Source organism: Chiloscyllium plagiosum, unplaced genomic scaffold (genome assembly GCF_037043375.1).
Source record: "Chiloscyllium plagiosum isolate Xiang-an unplaced genomic scaffold, Cpla_swu_hap1 HiC_scaffold_29, whole genome shotgun sequence".
Lineage (NCBI taxonomy): Eukaryota > Metazoa > Chordata > Chondrichthyes > Orectolobiformes > Hemiscylliidae > Chiloscyllium > Chiloscyllium plagiosum.
In genome coordinates, this window is record NW_028270167.1 from 43,632,166 (window position 1) to 43,649,179 (window position 17,014).

At 44.7% G+C, this 17,014-nt stretch overlaps 1 protein-coding gene across 1 annotated transcript in view; it reads left to right on the forward strand.

The window, feature by feature from the left end:
- tespa1 (thymocyte expressed, positive selection associated 1) overlaps positions 1-17,014 on the forward strand; it is a 100,946-nt gene that overhangs the window by 55,974 nt on the left and 27,958 nt on the right. The window contains exon 6 of the mRNA XM_043676970.2: positions 9,273-9,312. Coding sequence (XP_043532905.1) covers positions 9,273-9,312 — 40 coding nt within the window. The remainder of the gene's footprint in view (positions 1-9,272; positions 9,313-17,014) is intronic.

Here is a 17,014-nt window from a genome sequence, read left to right on the forward strand (position 1 = left end):
CAGGTGATAGAAGTTGCATTGGGGGATTTCTTTGGGAACACTGACCACAACTCGGTAAGATTAGATTAGATTACAGTGTGGAAACAGGCCCTTCGGCCCAACAAGTCCACACCGACCCGCCAAAGCGCAACCCACCCATACCCCTACATTTACCCCTTACCTAACACTTCGGGCAATTTAGCATGGCCAATTTACCTGACCTGCACATCTTTGGACTGTGGGAGGAAACCTGAGCACCCGGAGGAAACCCACGCAGACATAGGGAGAACGTGCAAACTCCACACAGTCAGTCGCCTGAGGCGGGAATTGAACCCGGGTCTCTGGCACTGTGAGGCAGCAGTGCTAACCACTGTGCCACCATGCCGCCCTTTTTAGAATACTCGTAGATAAAGAAGAGAAGGGAAGGGTACTAAACAGGGCCAAGGCCAATTATATCAAAATTAGGCAGGAGCGCGGAAATGTTGATTGGACACAGCTATTTGAAGGGAAGTCGATATTTGATATGTGGGAGGATTTCAAAGATAGGTTAAAGACAGTGCAGGATAGGCATGTCCCGTTGCAGGCAAAGGGTAGGAAGGGCAAGATTCGTGAACCGTGCATGACAGGAGAAATTGTACGACTAGCCAAGAGGAAAAGGGAAGTGTACATAAGGTCTAGGCAGCTAAGTACAGAACGGGCCCTGGAGGAATATCGGAAGAGTAGGACAAGTCTTAAACGAGGAATCAAGCGGGCTAAAAGGGGTCATGAAATAGCTTCAATGAGCAGAATTAAGGAGAATCCCAAAGCATTTTATTCTTATATAAGAAGCAAGTGGGTAACTAGAGAAAGGATTGGTCCACTAAAGGAAAATGAAGGAAGGCTGTGTGTCGAACCTGACCGAATGGGCGAGATTCTGAATGATTACTTTGCATCAGTGTTCACTGAGGAGAGGAATATGATGAATGTTGAGTTTAGAGATAAAAGTTTGATTAGTCTGGATCATGTTGACATAAGTAGGGAAGATGTGTTGGGAAGGCTAGAGGTTATTAAGGCGGACAAATCCCCAGGACCGGATGGGATCTATCCCAGCTTGCTAAGGGAAATGAGGAGGAAATAGCTGGGGCCCTGACAAGTGTCTTTGTGGCATTCTTAAATACAGGTGAGGTGCCGGAGGACTGGAGGGTTGCTCATGTTGTCCCCCTGTATAAGAAGGATAGTAGGGATATTCCAGGTAACTACAGACCAGTGAGCCTGACGTCAGTGGTGGGAAAGTTGCTGGAGAAGGTACTGAGGGATAGGATCTATTCATATTTAGAAAAGAATGCGCTTATGAGTGATAGGCAACATGGGGAGATCGTGCCTTAATAGGGTTCTTTGAGGAAGTGACCAAGTTGATAGATGAAGAAAGGGCTGTTGATGTCATATACATGGACTTTAGGAAGGCATTTGATAAGGTTCCCCATGGTAGACTAATGGAGAAAGTGAAGTCACATGGTGTGCAGGGTGTTCTAGCTAGGTGGATAAAGAACTGGTTGAGCAACAGGAAACAGAGAGTAGTAGTTGAAGGGAGTTTCTTGAAATGGAGAAAGGTGACCAGTGGTGTTCCACAGGGGTCAGTATTGTTGTGAAATTTGAAGGGATTCAGAAAGGATTTACAAGGATGTTGGAGGATTTGAACTATAGGGAGAGACTTAATAGGCTGGGACTGTTTTCCCTGGAGCGTCAGAGCTGAGGGGTGACCTTGCAAAGGTTATTAAATCATGAGGGGCATGGATAGGATAAATAGAAAGGTCTTTTCCCTGGTGGGGGAGTCCAGAACTAGAGAACATAGATTTAGGATGAGAAGGGAAAGATATAAAAGAGACCTAAGGGGCAACGTTTTCACACAGAGGGTATTATATGCATGGAATGAGCTGCCAGAGGAAGTGGTGAAGACTGGCATAATTGCAGCATTTAAAAGACATTTAGAAGGCTAAATGAATAGGAAGGGTTTAGAGGGATATAGGCCAAATGCTTGCAAATGGCACTAGATTAGGATAGGATATCGTGTAGCTTCACCATGTTGACTGCATATTTTTAGGTATGTGCGGTACTGTTCTTGGCATATCCTGCTGCACTGTTCACTGAGCAGGGTCAGTTCCCTGGTTTGATGGTAATGGTAAAGTGAGGATTATGTTGGGCTATGAGGTTACAGATTATGTTGGAGAACAATTCTGCTGATGATGATGGCCCACAATGCTACATCTGTTTCCATTACTGGAGTGGTGGCCTAGGATCTTGAAGGACCTTGAAGATCTCGTTGCTAATTGTGAAGTATGACTGCACTAATCTCGAAGAATCTTATTTCACTGCTATTAATATTGGCTAATGAGGTCGGTATTCAAAGACACGTATGCACAATTAGATTAGATTAGATTAGATTAGATTACATTACAGTGTGGAAACAGGGCCTTCGGCCCAACAAGTCCACACCGACCCGCTGAAGCGAAACCCACCCATACCCACCAATTATGATGGAAAAAAATGCATGGGGAGTGATATAATGTAAGGGCATGAAGGTGTTAATGCTGAAAAATGTCTTAAGGTGATAATATCATATGGACCTGTGAGCAGAAGACATTAGGGTCTTGCAGCAGTGAGACTGAGTATCCAGGTCCTCCTCATATTCTCTGTATTAAGATAACTGGTAACTAGTTGCTTAGCTGCAATAAACTACTTTCTATTCAATACAAGAGCTTCCTCTAGTTAGACAATTTTCCTCTACCAGACAATCGAGAGTAGTCCATGGTGAGTTTGATGGTGGGATGAAAATTGTTGATGTCACTGTGTAGTTTTATCAGTGACTCCTAGCCATGTGTCCAGAGGAAGAAAATGTCATCAATGTACCTGGACTACTCTCGACTGTCTGTCTCATTCTTGGACACGTGCGTCTCCATCAAGGACGGACACCTCAGCACTACACTCTACCGCAAACCCACAGACAACCTCACAATGCTACACTTCTCCAGCTGCCACCCAAAACATATTAAAACAGCCATTCCCTATGGACAAGCCCTACGCATATACCGGATCTGCTCAGATGAGGAGGAACGTGACGGACACCTGGAAGTACTCAAGGATGCCCTCACAAGAACGGGGTACAATGTTAAACTCATCGACTGCCTGTTCCGACGTGCCACAGCAAGGAACCGTAATGACCTCCTCAGGAGACAGACACAGGCTGCAATTGACAGGGTAGCCTTCGGTGTTCAGTACTTCCCAGGGGCTGAAAAATTATGCCATGTTCTTCGTGACCTGCAACACATTATCGATGGAGATGAGCACTTCACCAAGACCTTCCCCACACCTCCACTACTTGCCTTTAAACAACCGCCAAACCTCAAACAGATCATTGTTCGTAGCAAACTGCCCGGCTCTCAGGACAACTCCATACATCCCTGTCACGGTGGACGCTGCAAAACGTGTCAGATTGTGGACATAGATACTACTATTACGCGTGGGAACACCTCCCACCGTGTACATGGCAGGTACTCATGTGACTCAGCCAACATTGTCTATCTTATACGTTGCAGGCAGGGATGCCCGGAGGCATGGTACATTGGGGAAACTGAGCAAAGGCTACGACAACGGATGAATGGGCACCGCACAACAATCAACAGACAGGAGGGTTCCCTCCCAGTTGGGGAACACTTCAGTGGTCCGGGACATTCAGCCTTGGACCTTCAGGTGACCATCCTCCAAGGTGGACTTCGGGACAGGCAGCAGAGGAAAGTGGCTGAGCAGAGGTTGATAGCTAAGTTCGGTCCCCATAGGGAGGGCCTCAACCGGGACCTTGGGTTCATGTCACATTACAGGTGATCACCATTGCACTACACACACACACAGATATTCCTACACACACACACTCTCACATGCACATGGACACAGATACACACAGACGCGCACACAGACACCCACACACACCCTTATAGACACACAGACTCCCACACATGCACCCCCTCACAGACTTAAGACACTCTGCACTCACTACACACACACACACACTTTCTCACACTCACAACCCCCACCCCAGACAGACACACACACAGACAGACAAAGACCCACATGCACACGTATATATTGTGTGTGGTGAATTCTTTTGGTACTTTCAGAGTTACATTGCACTTTGCTCAAAAACCATATTGATTCATGTAGAACTCTGAGCTCAAAAACTGCATGAATTTACGTAAAACTCTGTTATTTCACTTTTTAGATTGGAATCAATCTAAACATCAGGTGATAGACAGAGAACACAGGGGGCTAACACCTTCAACATATTGTCTAGCTATCACCATTGTTAACAGCTAACCCGAGAATGCAACTTTAAAAAAAGGGTTTTGTGATTTACACATGAAAGAAGTGAAACTATCACTGTATTCTAACAGATGAAAGGCTTAACAGACAATCAATTCTTCAATGTATAATTTCAGTTACATCACACTGCAAATTTTTGCTATAAATTCTGTGTTACGACCGAGCCCTCCACAATCACCTGATGAAGGAGCGTCGCTCCGAAAGCTAGTGTGCTTCCAATTAAACCTGTTGGACTATAACCTGGTGTTGTGTGATTTTTAACTTTGCTTCTACCAAGACAGTGATATCCCATCCACTGTGATTGACAGGGGCCACACATGCATCTGACCTATCACCTAGCCCCTTCTCATTGCTCAGTGTGATTGGGTTCCCCTTGTCATCACTTGTCATCCCCCAAGCTTCTGCATTTAAAGAATCATAATCTGTCATTTCAGACAACTCCAGCAGAACACCACCACCAAACTCATCTTCCCCTCAGTCCCCCTGTCCACATTTAACAGGGATTGTTCCCTCTGGGACACCCTTGTCCATGCCATGACTGCCAACACCACTCTCCCTCCCCTCGGCACCTCCCCATATAACCGCAGAAGGTGCTACATCTGTCCTTTCATCTCCTCCCTGATCACCATCCAAAGGCCTAAACAGTCTTTCCAGGTTAAGCAGCATTTCATCTATACCTCCTCCAATCTTGTGTATTGTATTCACTGCACCTAATATGGCCTACTCAACATTGGAGAAGCCAAATCCGGACTGGGTGACCACTTTGCAGAACACCTCCAAACCGTGTACAACATGAACTCGACCTTCCTATAGCTGTGTCATTTTAACACAGCATCCTGCTTGGATGTCTGTACTCGGCATGCTGCAGTACTCCAATGAATCATAGCATAAACTGAAGGAACATCTCATTTTCAGACTAAATACTTTACAGTCTTCTGGAGTTAAATTTCAGTTTAAATACCATCAAATTGTGAACCAACTCGCATTCCTTCCCTCTCTTTTAGCTTTAGCATTCTGTTATCATGTCTTCGAGGAGAAAGTGAGGTCTGCAGATGCTGGAGATCAGAGCTGAAAATGTGTTGCTGGAACAGCGCAGCAGGTCAGGCAGCATCCAGGGAACAGGAGAATCGGGTTTCGGGCATAAGCCCTTCTTCAGGAACCTGAAGAAGGGCTTATGCCCGAAACGTCAATTCTCCTGTTCCCTGGATGCTGCCTGACCTGCTGCGCTGTTCCAGCAACACATTTTCAGCTGTTATCATGTCTTCCCCCCCGTCCTCCCACGCCAGCGGGACTGTTTGTCCTTTAAGTGTGGCAGGTAGACACACCATTGTTCTGCTATTCTTATGTTCTGATCATTTGATCTGAACTATCAACATCTTTTCTCAACAGCATCCATTACCCTCACACTAACCTCCCCGCCCAAACTATAGCATAAATGCTGCCCACTACACACTTCACTCCAACTCTGATGAAGTGTCACCTAAACTAGAAACATTAGCTTGCACTCGAGATGTAGATTTGCTCGCTGAGCTGGAAGCTTCATTTTCAGATGTTTATAGCCCACTTTCTATTTATGTGTTTGGGTTGGTGATGTCATTTCCTGTGGTGACACCATTTCATCTGGTGTTGCCATTTCCTGTTCTTTTTTTCGGGCGTGGTACATGGGATCCAAGTCAATGTGTTTGTTGATAGATTAGATTTCTTACAGTGAGGAAACAGGCCCTTCACCCCAACAAGTCCACACTGACCCGCCAAAGAGCAATCCACCCAGATCCCTATATTTACCCCTTCACCTAACACTACTGGCAATTTAGCATGGCCAATTCACCTAACCTGCACATTTTTGGACTGTGGGAGGAAACCGGAGCACCTGGAGGAAACCCACGCAGACACGGGGAGAATGTGCAAACTCCACACAGTTGCCCAAGGTGGGAATTGAATCCGGGTCTCTGGCGCTGTGAGGCAGCAGTGCTAACCATTGTGCCACCGTGCCAGTTAGAATGCCATGCTGCTAGGGATTCTTGTCGTGTCTCTGTTTGGCTTGTCCTAGGATGGATGAGTTGTCCCAGTCAAAGTGGTGTCCTTCCTCATCCGTATGTCAGGATACTAGTGAGAGTGGGTCATGTTGGCGAATTGATGTTCATGTATTCTCGTGGCTAGTTTTCTGCCTGTTTGTCCAATGTATTGTTTGTTACAGTTCTTGCAAGGTATTTTGTAAATGACGTTAGTTTTGCTTGTTGTCTGAATAGAGTCTTTCAAGTTCATTAGTTGCTGTTTCAGTTGGTGGGTTTGTGGGCTATCATGATGCCAAGAGGTCTGAGTAGTGGCAATCATTTTTGAGGTATCTTTGAGATAGAGGAGAGTGGCTAGGGTTTCTGGATGTGTTTTGTCTGCTGTTTGGGTTTGTTGCTGAAAAAAAGAACAGGAAATGACATCTCTAGAGGAAATGAAATCACCACAGGAAATGACATCACCAACCCAAGGAAACTCAAACGCATAAGTAGAAAGTGTGCTATACCACCAGTGCTTCATCTAGAGGCTCACTGAAGATGTTACTTAGTCTGATGATGAAGCATCTGAAAACAAATCTTCCAGCTCAGCAAGCAAACCTACATCCAGAACTAAAAATCACACAATTTCATGTGTAAATCACAAAACCTTTTTTTAAAAGTTGCATTCTCGGGTTAGCTGTTAACAGCTGTTAAGAAGTGAAACTATCACTGTATTCTAACAGATGAAAGGCTTAACAGACAATCAATTTTTCAATGTATAACTTCAGTTACATCACACTGTAAATTTTTGCTATAAATTCTGTGTTACGATCGAGCCCTCCACTATCACCTGATGAAGGAGCATCGCTCCGAAAGCTAGTGTGCTTCCAATTAAACTTGTTGGACTATAACCTGGTGTTGTGTGATTTTTAACTTTGTACACCCCAGTCCAAAACCAGCATCTCCAAATCATACATCCAGAACGTCAACCTGAGCTACAAATCTTCTCAAATCCCATTAGCTTGCACTTTCTCCATGGATCTGTCTGACCCACTGTGATCTCCAGCATTTGTTATTTTTAGTATAGATTCCAGCAATTGCAGTAATTTGTTCCTTCATTCAATAGTTTCATTGTTTTACTTTGAACCTTTGGTTTGGATTTTAATCATGTTTAGGACCACATTCTTCAGCTTTAACGGTTTTCCATTGGTAGATGATCATTGGTTGCTTGTCCACAGACTCTTGAAAGTGGCAGGACAGAGTAATAGGGTAATTAAGAAGGCATATGGGATGCTTGCCTTCATTCATCAAGGCCTAGATTATATGAGCAAGAATAAAATTATTAGTTGTGTCTTGTCCTCAGAGGGGTTCAATCAGAAATCTAGTCCGGTTGACAAATTGACTCAACTATTACGGTTTTCTCAATCTTGTTTCATTCAATCTTAACTATTGTCAAATAATTTTTTTTAATAATTTATTAATTTACAAGGTCACTTTTAACCTAGTCTTTTTTTTAACTGTCCAATTTGCCACTGAAATCACTCTTCTATTTCTGGAATGAGAATTTTATAGAACTTCAGAATAATTCAAAGGAAGTACACAGTTGTACACAGTTTAGTCAGATGCCTTTGAGAGAGAAAAAATTCAGGTTGTCAGGTGTATGTTGATTTTAACGAATATAGAGGGTCTTTTAAAGAAATAGTTTTAAGCTAAGAAATAACTTTGAGTATTGTAGCTTGACCACAAAAGAAGCAGGAGGGGCATTTCGCAATAAGCTCATAGTTTGTAGGGCTGCTTTTTGGACTATCAAAATAGTAAAGGATGATCTCAGAAGTCAGAAGGTTAGAAGAGAGGAACTGGATAAAATAACAGGAAGGCTGTAATGAACAAGAACAGCCAAATGAGACAGATTTAAAAGGAAAACAAGTGAGGTAATAATAAGTATGATCGGCTTAGGCTTGGGTGCAGGGAATAACCAAATAAGGGGATAGAATGAAATATACACTTATGAAACGTTTATTGCTTAGTGTAGGGATGTTGAGAGACGTCTCAGAAAAGTATTAAAAAACTCTGTATTTTACTGTCGGGTGTGACTCTCCTCGTAGAGCCACCCATCTTTAAAGATGTTAGAATAAATGTACTGCTTCGGAACTCTTTGACTCGGACTGAAATTATTGATTAAGTGGGTTCATTTCTCACACCTTAGAAAAGATACTACACCAATTCTATTTCCGTATAATGTTAAGAAACACTGCAAAGTGTCATGAGGAATGAACATTTCGCAGTAAGAATAACTAACCAATGTGCCAAGGCCAGTTACAGCAAATTAAATCACTATGGCTGGGCCCTTAACTAGTGTTTTATAAAGATTTAACATAGTTGGCTTTTGTATCCTTTTATTTGATTAATGCATGCTCTCATATAATTTATTAACAACATTCTCAATTTATCTTTTCATGTTAAAACAAATCTCCTGTATGCACCCCAGCCCATAAGTCTCTCTATTCCTGAAACTTCCTTGAGATGTAACACCTAAATTGTGTTCACATAATTCCTTCTTCCAAAATGTATAATTGTTGTGTGAGCTTTCAACTGCGATTTCCTTGACAATATCTATGCATTCATGAAGCCTTTTACTTTCTTGCTCAGAATTTGAAACTTTTCCAAATTTGACGTTACTTACTAACTTTCAAATTGTGCCGTACACTCCCTTGTCCAGGTCACTAATATATATCACAAAAAAATGTGAATACTAACTCCTTGGGATCACCCTCCAGTGTGAGAAAAATTCATTCACCATACTCTCTGCTTTCTGTTCTTGAACCAATATCATATGCATACTATTGCTTTCGTTCCATAGATGAAGAGATAATATTTCATATCTGTCACCTCATATCATTATACTGTCTTCTCATAATATTGAATAACTTTGTAATCTGTCTTCCTCAGCCATCTTGTTCCAGAGTCCAACTGAGCCAAACTCCTCACAGTAAGTATAGACTGCTCCTGCTTCCTGTGAACCAGATGTTTTTTTTTCCGACAATCAACAGTGGTTTTCTGATCATTGTTAAACTTTTAATTCTAGATTTTATTGAATTCAAATTCCACCATCTATTATAGTAGGATTCAAACCCATATCTCCAGAACATTATCTGGGTCTCAGAATTAACAGCCCAGCCATTAGGCCATTGGAACATTATTTCAATTGCAGTTGTATCAGAGGGTATAATTGTGGCTGGACAAGTAGGGACATATGTGAATTAGTCATGACTCAGTAACCATTGCCTTTGTAATCAAAAAGTTGAAAGCCTCACTCCAGAGACTTGAGCATGAAATTAGCCTTGAAATCTCAGGGCAGTATTGAGGATGTGCCATATCATGAGGGGAGCCAGTACTATGGGATTATTGAGTTGTTAGTGTTGGGGGAAATTTCGTTTTTATTATTTGTTCATGGGATATAACTGTCTCTGGCAAGGCTAGCATTTACTGTCCCATCCCTGAGAGAGTGCTGTACATTAGAATAGCATGGTGACTCAGTGGCTACCTCACAGAGACAGGGACCTGGGTTTGAGTCCACCCTAGAGTATGGGTTTCCTCTCACAATCCGAAGATGTGCAGATTAGGTGCATTGACCATGCTAAATTGCCCATACTGTTCCGGGACGTATAGGTTAGGTGCATTAACCAGGTGTAGATGTCGATGAAAGGAGTAGGAGAATGAGTCTGGGTGGGTAACTCTTTGGAGGAGAGGTTGGGGTTGTTTTTCTTGGAACAGAGGCAGTGGAGGGGCATGCTACAGTTTGGAGCAGTGGAGGGGAGATCACCAGAGGCAATGAGGGCACGGACAGTGAGTTTGATTTTGGTCTGATAGGTCGTGGTTGGGGCGCAGGCAAGGGGGAGGTAGAACATGGTGTTGGAGAGTTGGCGTTCGGCCTCTGCGATATAGAGGTTCGTTCTCCAGACTTTGTCAGCAGATTTGATGGTGAACCGGGGGTTGTTGCGGTGTGAGTGGCATGCTGTACTATTGGAGGGGGTGAGGTTGGAGTGCGTGACGGGGATAGAGAAATTGAGGCGGCAATGTCACGTCGGCAGTCTTCAATGAAGAGGTCAAGGGTGTGTACAAGGCCTTCAGGTAGTGTCCACTGCCTCCAAACTCATAGTCCCCCAGCCCTGCACTGCCTCGTTCTACGTGCTCCCCAAAATACACAAGCCCAACTACCTTGGCCAATCTATCATCTCGGTATGTTCCTGCTCTACCGAATCCATCTCATCCTAACTTGATTCTATTCTCTGTCCCTTAGTTCAGGCACTTCCTATCTACAGCCGCAATACCAACCACGCCCGCCATCTCTTCAGCAATTTCCAGTTCCACTGCCCCCAGTGCTTTATCGTCACTATAGACTTGCAGTCCATAAATACGTCCATACCCCACAAGGATGGCCTCCAGGCACTCCGCTTCTTCCTCTCCAAAAGACCCATCCAGTCCCCTTCCACCAATATTCTCCTCCACCTTGCTGAACTGTTCCTCACCTTCAATAACTTTTTCTTTAACTCCTCCCATTTCCTCTAAATCTAGGGGGTGGGTATGGGCACCCAGATGGGCCCCAGGAATACCTGCCTCTTTGTTGGTGATATCAAACAATCCATTTTCAGTATCTACACAGTCACTGTGCCCCAACTCTTCCGCTGTTACATCGATGACTGATTCGGTGCAATTTCCTACACCCAGGCTGAAATGGAGCAATTCATCGACTTTGCCCACAACTTCCACTCCACCCTCAACTTCACTTGGTCCATCTCGGACATTTACTACAAACCTATAGACTTCCACAACTGCCTGGACTACACCTCCTCCCATTTAGCATCCTGCAAGAACTCATTCCATTCTCCCAATTCCTCCACCTCTACTCCATCTGCTCAGATGAGGATACATTCCACTTGAGAGCATCTCAGATGTCCACCTATTTTGAACAACGTGCTTTCCCTCCCTCTATCGTCCAGACAGCCCTCCAGCTCACCACCTCCATTCCCGTTCCACTGCTCGAAAAAATCCCACCCTGCCATCGCAATAAAGACAGAGTCCCCCTTGTCTTCACCTACCACTCCACCAATCTCTGCAATTAAGACGAGATCTTTAAGCACTTCCATCAATGCCAATTAGACCCCACTATCAAGAACATCTTCCCTTCCCCACCCCTCTGAGCCTCCGCAAAGACCGTTCCCTTTGACAGTCTTTGGTTTGCGCCACTCTCCCAACCGACCCACCACATCACCAGGTACCTTTCCCTACAACCAGAAAAGATGCAAAACCTGCCGGTACACCAGCCCCCTCACCTCCATTCAAACAGTCCTTCCAGGTGAGACAGGTTCACCTGCCTCTCTTCCAACCATACAGTTTACTGCATCAGGTTCTCCCGATGTGGTCTTCTCTACATCAGGGAGACTGAACGTAAACTCAGGGAATGGTTCAATGAGCATCATAGCTGGGCCCGCAGGGGACAACCAGACCTGCCAGTCACAGCCCATTTCAATTCCCCCAACTAGTCCCTTTCAGACATGACCATCCATTACCAAAATGAACTGCAGCACAAATTGAGGGAACAACACGTCATCTTCCGCCTGGGCAATCTACAGCCCGGAGGACTCAACATTGAGTTCTCCAATTTCCAGGAACCTCCCTCCCCATCCCCTGACTCCTTTCCTAGCCTCTCCACCTCCCTTCCACTGAAGACAGCCACCAACTGGATTCATTCCTCCCATTGACCAACCAGGCCGTACCCTCTACCTGTCTTCAGCTATCTCCACTTTACCACCCTGCCCTCACCACCCACTTGATCTGCAGCTTGCCCCACACCTACCCCCAGTCCTGAAGAAGGGTTACACCTGACACATCAACTTCTCCACCTCCTGATGCTACCTGGCCTGCTGAGTTCCTGTCTCTGTTGGATTCCAGCATTTGCAGTCTTTTTGTCTCTAACTGAGTTATGCTGGAGGCAGGGACTCTAAACTCTTCAAAACGTGCCTGGATCTGCACGTTAAGTGCTGTAGGTTGCAGGGTTATGGACTGTGTACAGGAAGATGGGATTAGAAAGGAAATTCAGCTGTCTTTGTGTTGACGTATGGACAAGATGCACCAGATGGCCCCCTGCTATGCTGAATCATCTCTATGGCTTCTATTCTATAGCTTCTAATCTGGGACACATCTCATCTACAGAATTAGTAATGTTTAAGGCCTCGAATCCCATTGTCTCTATCCCCTCTCTCTCTATGAGAAAGTGAAGATTGTATATGCCAGAGAGTCAGTCAAAAAAGTGTAGTTCTGGAAAAGCACAGCAGGTCAGGCAGCATCTGAGGAGCAGGTGAATCGACATTTTAGGCATTAGCCCTTCATCAGCAATGTGGAAGGGAAAGGGGGATGAGAGATAAATACAAGGGTGAGGGTGGGACTTGGAGGAAGATGTGTGAGATTTTGATAGATGGGAGCAGGTGGAATGTAATTGTGATAGGATGGTGGGGAGGGTGGAGTGGATAGTTGGGAAGGAAGATAGACAGGTAGGACAGGTTGAGAGGGCAGTGCCAAGTTGGAGGGTTGGATCTGGGATGATCTGAGGGGAGGAAAGATTTGGAAACTGGTGAAGTCAATATTGATGCCATTTTGTTGTCGGATCCTGAAGCTGAAGATAAGGTGTTCTTCCTCCAGTTAGCAGGTGAAGATGTTATGGACTAAGCCAGACAGCTCAAAACATTCTTAAGCAGACAGTCCAGACCATAACTTTGCAATTTGTTTTGGTAAGTATAGTGTGAAACTGACCATTGATTAAGTTAGTTAGGTTGATGACTAGATTTTAAAACAGACAAAAATGTATTCACAAAATTATGCAATGAAACACAAAGAACAGAATAAAGAACCTCTACAGAACTCAACCTATTGGGCGGCATGGTGGCACAGTGGTTAGCACTGCTGCCTCCCAGTGGCAGAAACCCGGGTTCAATTCCCACCTCAGGCAACTTTGAGGAGTTTGCACATTCTCCCCGTGTCTGCGTGGGTTTCCTCCGGGTGCTCCGGTTTCCTCCCCCAGTCCAAAAAATGTGCAGGTTAGATGAATTGGCCATGCTAAATTGCCTGTAGTGTTAGATGAAGGGGTAAATGTAGGGGAATGGGTCTGGGTGGGTTGCTCTTTGGCGGGTCGGTGTGGATTTGTTGGGCCGAAGGGCCTATTTCCACACCGTAAGTAATCTAATCACTATTCAACTCGACTTAATTATGATGTTCAGAATATATACAACAATCCAATAAGCAAACTCCATTTAAAAACCAGTATCAATAGAATAAATGCTTACAAGTTGAAGTATTATGCCATCTTGGAGCATGCGTTCGATCTCCTTCTGAACCTGTGCCAATGTTAGAGAGATATGCTTGTGATAGTAATAACTCTTTCAGGTCATTTCAATTTTCTTGTGGAAGGTAACTCAATAATTTATCCCATTTTTTGAAAAGTTCCTCATTGTCTAAATGGGAATGAGGAAGTTTGAGGAATGTCCAATTCAGAATCCTCAGAACTTGGTTCTTCCTTCTGTGCTGTAATCATTAAGACTTTCTACTCTTGCTTTCCTTCCCTATCAAAATACCTTTTGAGTATATTCACATAGAGTCATAGGGATGTACAGCATGGAAACAGACCCTTCAGTCCAACCTGTCCATGCCGACCAGATATCCCAACCCAACCTAGTCCCACCTGCCAGCACCGGGCCGATATCCCTCCAAACCCATTCTACTCATATACCCATCCAAATGCCTCTTAAATTATACCAGCCTCCACCACTTCCTCTGGCAGCTCATTTCACCCTCTGTGTGATAACGTTGCCCCTTAGGTCTCTTTTATATCTTTCCCCTCTCGCCCTAAACCTATGCCCTCTAGTTCTGGACTCCTCAACCCCAGGAAAAAGATTTGCCTATTTATCCTATCTATGTTCTTCATAATTTTGTAAACCTTTATAAGGTCACCCCTCAGCATTAGACGCCCCAGCCTGTTCAGCCTCTCCCTATAACTCAAATCCTCCAACCCTGGCAACACCCTTGTAAATCTTTTCTGAACCCTTTCAAGTTTCACAACTTTCAAGTTCTGATAGGAATGAGACCAGAATTGCATGCAATATTCCAACAGTGGTCTAACCAATGTCCTGTACAGCCGCAACATGACCTCCCAACTCCTGTACTCAATACTATGACCAATAAAGGAAAGCATACAAAATGCCTTCTTCACTATCCTATCTACCTGCGAGTCCACTTTCAAGGAGCTATGAACCTGCACTCCAAGGTCTCTTTGTTCAGCAACACTCCCTAGGACCTTACCATTAAGTGAATATGTCCTGCTAAGATTTGCTTTCCCAAAATGCAGCACCTTGCAGTTATTTGAATTAAACTCCATCTGCCACTTCTCAGCCCATTGGCCCATCTGGTCCAGATCCTGTTGTAATCTGAGGTAACCCTCTTCACTGTCCACTACACCTCTAATTTTGGTGTCATCTGCAAACTTACTAATTGTACCTCTTATGCTAGCATCCAAATCATTTATATAAATGACAAAAAGTAGAGGACCCAGTCTGAAAAACAACCCTCCACCACAACCCTCTGTTTTCTACCTTTGGGCTAGTTCTGTATCCAAATGGCGAGTTCTCCCTGTATTCCGTGAGATCTAACCTTGCTAATCAGTGTCCCATGCAGAACATTTTTGAACGCCTTACTGAAGTTCATATAGATCACATCTACCGCTCTGCCCTCATCAATCCTTTTTGTTACTTCCTCAAAAGACGCAATCAAATTTGTGAGACATGATTTCCCACGCACAAAGCCATGTTGACTATCCCGAATCAATCCTTGCCTTTTCAAATACATGTACATTCTGTCCCTCAGGATTCCCTCCAACAACTTTCCCAACACTGAGGTCAGGCTCACTGGTCTATAGTTCCCTAGCTTGTCTTTACCACCCTTCTTAAACAGTGGCACCACATTAGCCAACCTCCAGTCTTCCGGCATCTCACCTGTGACTATCGATGATACAAATATCTCAGCAAGAGGCCCAGCAATCACTTCTCTAGCTTCCCACAGAGTCCTCGGGTACACCTGATCAGGTCCTGGGGATTTATCCACCTTTACCTGTTTCGAGACATCCAGCACTTCCTCCTCTGTAATATGGACATTTTGAAAGATGTCACCATCTATTTCCTTACAGTCCATATCTTTCATATCCTTTTCCACGGTAAATACTGCTGCAAAATACTTATTTAGTATCTCCCCCATATTCAGTGGCTCCACACAAAGGCCACCTTGCTGATCTTTGAGGGGTGAAAATGTGTTGCTGGAACAGCGCAGCAGGTCAGGCAGCATCCAGGGAACAGGAGAATCGACGTTTCGGGCATAAGCCCTTCTTCAGGAATGAGGAAAGTGTATCCAGCAGGCTAAGATAAAAGAAGAGGGACTTGGGGGAGGGGCGTTGGAAATGCGATAGGTGGAAAGAGGTCAAGGTGAGGGTGATAGGTCAGACTGGGGTGGGGGCAGAGAGGTCAGGAAGAAGATTGCAGGTTAGGAAGGTGGTGCTGAATTCGATGGATTTGACTGAGACAAGGTGGGGGGAGGGGAAATGAAACTGGTGAAATCTGAGTTCATCCCTTGTGCTTGGAGGGTTCCTAGGCGGAAGATGAGGCGCTCTTCCTCCAACCGTCGTGTTGTTGTGGTCTGGCGATGGAGGAGTCCAAAGACCTGCATATCCTTGGTGGAGTGGGAGGGGGAGTTGAAGTGTTGAGCCACAGGGTGGTTGGGTTGGTTGGTCCGGGTGTCCCAGAGGTGTTCTCTGAAACGCTCCGCAAGTAGGCGGCCTTTCTCCCCAATATAGAGGAGGCCACATCGGATGCAGAGGTTGCAATAGATGATGTGTGTGGAGGTGCAGGTGAATTTCTGGCGGATATGGAAGTTTCCTTTGGGGCCTTGGAGGGAGGTGAGGGGGGAGGTGTGGGCGCAAGTCTTGCACCTCCTGCGGTTGCAGGGGAAGGTGCCGGGAGTGGAAGTTGGGTTGGTGGGGAGTGTGGATCTGACGAAGGAGTCACGGAGAGAGTGGTCTTTACGGAATGCTGATAGGGGAGGGGCCCTATCTTTGAGGGGCCCTATTCTCTCCCTAGTCACCCTTTTGTCCTTAACGTATTTGTAAAAACTCTTTGGATTCTCCTTGATTCTATTTGCCAAAGCTATCTCATGTCCCCTTTTTGCCCTCCTGATTTCCCTCTTAAGTATATTCCTACTTCCTTTATACTCTTCTAATGATTCACTCGATCTATCCTGTCTATACCTGACATGTGCTTCCTTCTTTTTTTTAACCAAACCCTCAATTTCTTTAGTCATCCAGCATTCCCTATACCTACCAGCCTTCCCTTTCACCCTGACAGGAATATACTTTCTCTAGATGCTTGTTATCTCATTTCTGAAGGCTTCTCATTTTCCAGCCGTCCCTTTACCTGCAAACATCTGCCCCCAATCAGCTTTTGAAAGTTCTTGCCTAATACCATCAAAATTAGCCTTTCTCCAATTTAGAACTTCAACTTCTAGATCTGGTCTATCCTTTTCCATCATTATTTTAAATCTAATAGAATTATGGTCACTGGCCCCAAAGTGCTCTCCCACTGACACCTCAGTCACCT